This window comes from Sinocyclocheilus grahami, unplaced genomic scaffold, assembly GCF_001515645.1.
Source record: "Sinocyclocheilus grahami isolate Dianchi unplaced genomic scaffold, SAMN03320097.WGS_v1.1 scaffold508.1, whole genome shotgun sequence".
Lineage (NCBI taxonomy): Eukaryota > Metazoa > Chordata > Actinopteri > Cypriniformes > Cyprinidae > Sinocyclocheilus > Sinocyclocheilus grahami.
Genome location: NW_015505687.1, coordinates 1454853 through 1456739, shown reverse-complemented (window position 1 = coordinate 1456739; position 1887 = coordinate 1454853). Strand labels below are relative to the sequence as shown.

The 1887-nt window shown below is 39.6% G+C and overlaps 1 protein-coding gene across 1 annotated transcript in view; it reads right to left on the bottom strand.

Annotated features, from left to right (window-relative positions):
- Window positions 1-209: 209 nt before the first annotated feature.
- The window catches only part of LOC107554596 (tyrosine-protein phosphatase non-receptor type 5-like), a gene marked incomplete at its 3' end in the record, with an annotated part of 10605 nt that continues 8927 nt past the window's right edge, over window positions 210-1887 (bottom strand). The window contains exons 8-10 of the mRNA XM_016237158.1: window positions 568-754; window positions 399-483; window positions 210-289 (exon numbers count right to left, since the gene is read on the bottom strand). Coding sequence (XP_016092644.1) covers window positions 210-289; window positions 399-483; window positions 568-754 — 352 coding nt within the window. The remainder of the gene's footprint in view (window positions 290-398; window positions 484-567; window positions 755-1887) is intronic.

Below are 1887 nucleotides of genomic sequence, written 5' to 3'. Positions count from 1 at the left end.
ATTTATTACCTTAACTTAAAGGACAAATGACAGAATGTTACAGAAATATTGCAAGAATGAAACAATATTTAGACAATGCTAAATGATTAACAACTAAAGGTTTCATCACAAACTAATTTGTTCAGTTTATTAAAAATGAACACATAACAGCTTAAATACTTTATCAACACGCAAAATAAGATTATCATTTGATGCTAACACACACTCACCTTCAAATAATTAGCATTGATGTAGGTGCTGAGAAAATCACCTTCCTCGTTTGCTTGTAAGCAAACTCTGCTGTGTGTGTCTGCAATTGAAAGGTTAGATCTTACAAACACGAAGATATGGCAGTATCATCAGTAACAAACCTCATAAGCCATTCCCACATTTTACTATATACAGAGTATTATACACACTTGGTAGTATGGTTTTGTAGCGATTCTTCCTCACCACGCCAGGAAAATTATATTCTTTTGGGTCCACGAAGTTCATGGGTGTTTCCTGTTTCCACCAGATGCACAAGATGAGAAGTGGCATCACAATTGTTTTATAGTGTACATTGATGTTACTGTGAGTGGCACTCACATAGAACTCGGCCTGCAGTGCAGCGTCATCTAGTGCACGCTTGTGCAGCTGCTCGGGGGTGAGTAGGTTGGATGCGTTCTGCAGGTATTCCTGTGCACTCTGCTCTCTAGGGGACAGCAGCGCTCCATAGGGCTCTGTAGTACCAGGGGTGCACATGTCCAATGTCAGCGACACGTTAGAACCTCTCCTGAAAATCACAACAGAGTATGGGTGATGTCCCCAATGTAAAACTATGTGATTTCAGATGCATTTTTCAAGGGCTAAAGCCTTTTCCAGTTCTTTATTAAAACTTGTAAAATTAGTGAGAACAGGTCACATGTACTTTTCTTTTTAATAGTAGTTTTGTCATGACAACTCTCGGAGGGATTGGCATGGTAATGTACATGACAATGTTAATGTATCTGGTCTTGGCGGAAAAGTACCGAGATTTTCTACTGCCAATACATCCACAACATGCTGCTGTGAGCATGTAAGAATATTGCTGCTGCAAATATAACATACATGAAATAACCTCAAATATAGCATACATGAATCACCTCGTAGCAGATCTATACAGGTGGAGCTGGGGAAGGTGGAGGGTTCCTGAAGCAAGCTGCAAATGCTACGGCAAGCACTAGTCATATATTTGAATGTTGAGCAGCGAACTCATTGACTACTGATACAGGAGAAAACCAATCAGCTGTGCCATGTGATAATGATGTCATTAGGTCAGATTGAGTTAGACCTATCGGACTGCGCCATCTAGAGTTTCATGCCAGAACTCTGTATTTTTACGCAATTTAGAATATGACATTCTGAATAAATGAAAAGGCAATTCATCTGTAGTTAAAATATTTATTTAAAGTTAAATATTTAACAATTGCTTTTTAATGTTTAATTATGACACAAGTGGTTAGCCTATATATATGATTCTTTCCTCATTAAAATATTCAGCACACTGTTACATTAAACACTGAACTGAACTCTCAAAGCCATCATAGAATATTCTAAAAGCAAACAACAACAAATTATTTATAAGATGTAATACACATCAAATGCAAAGCATTTTCTTACCTTTCCTGCAAGCCTACAGGTTTGACAGTGAGAGTGGCAGGGTCAGCTTCGGTCTTCATGTCCATAAAGCAGTCAAACACGGGTGTCTCCGGAACAGCATCCAGCTCGTAGAAATCCTCCTGTTTAGCATCTGTCCATTCTGAATATGTAAAAGAGGGCTGCCTGCTCATGGACTGACGACGGTCGTCAGGGAAGGAAGATGGGTTGCCAGGCACCAAGGTTTTAATGCAGAACAGCGTCTGTTGTGACAGCAAGTGGGGGGGGGGG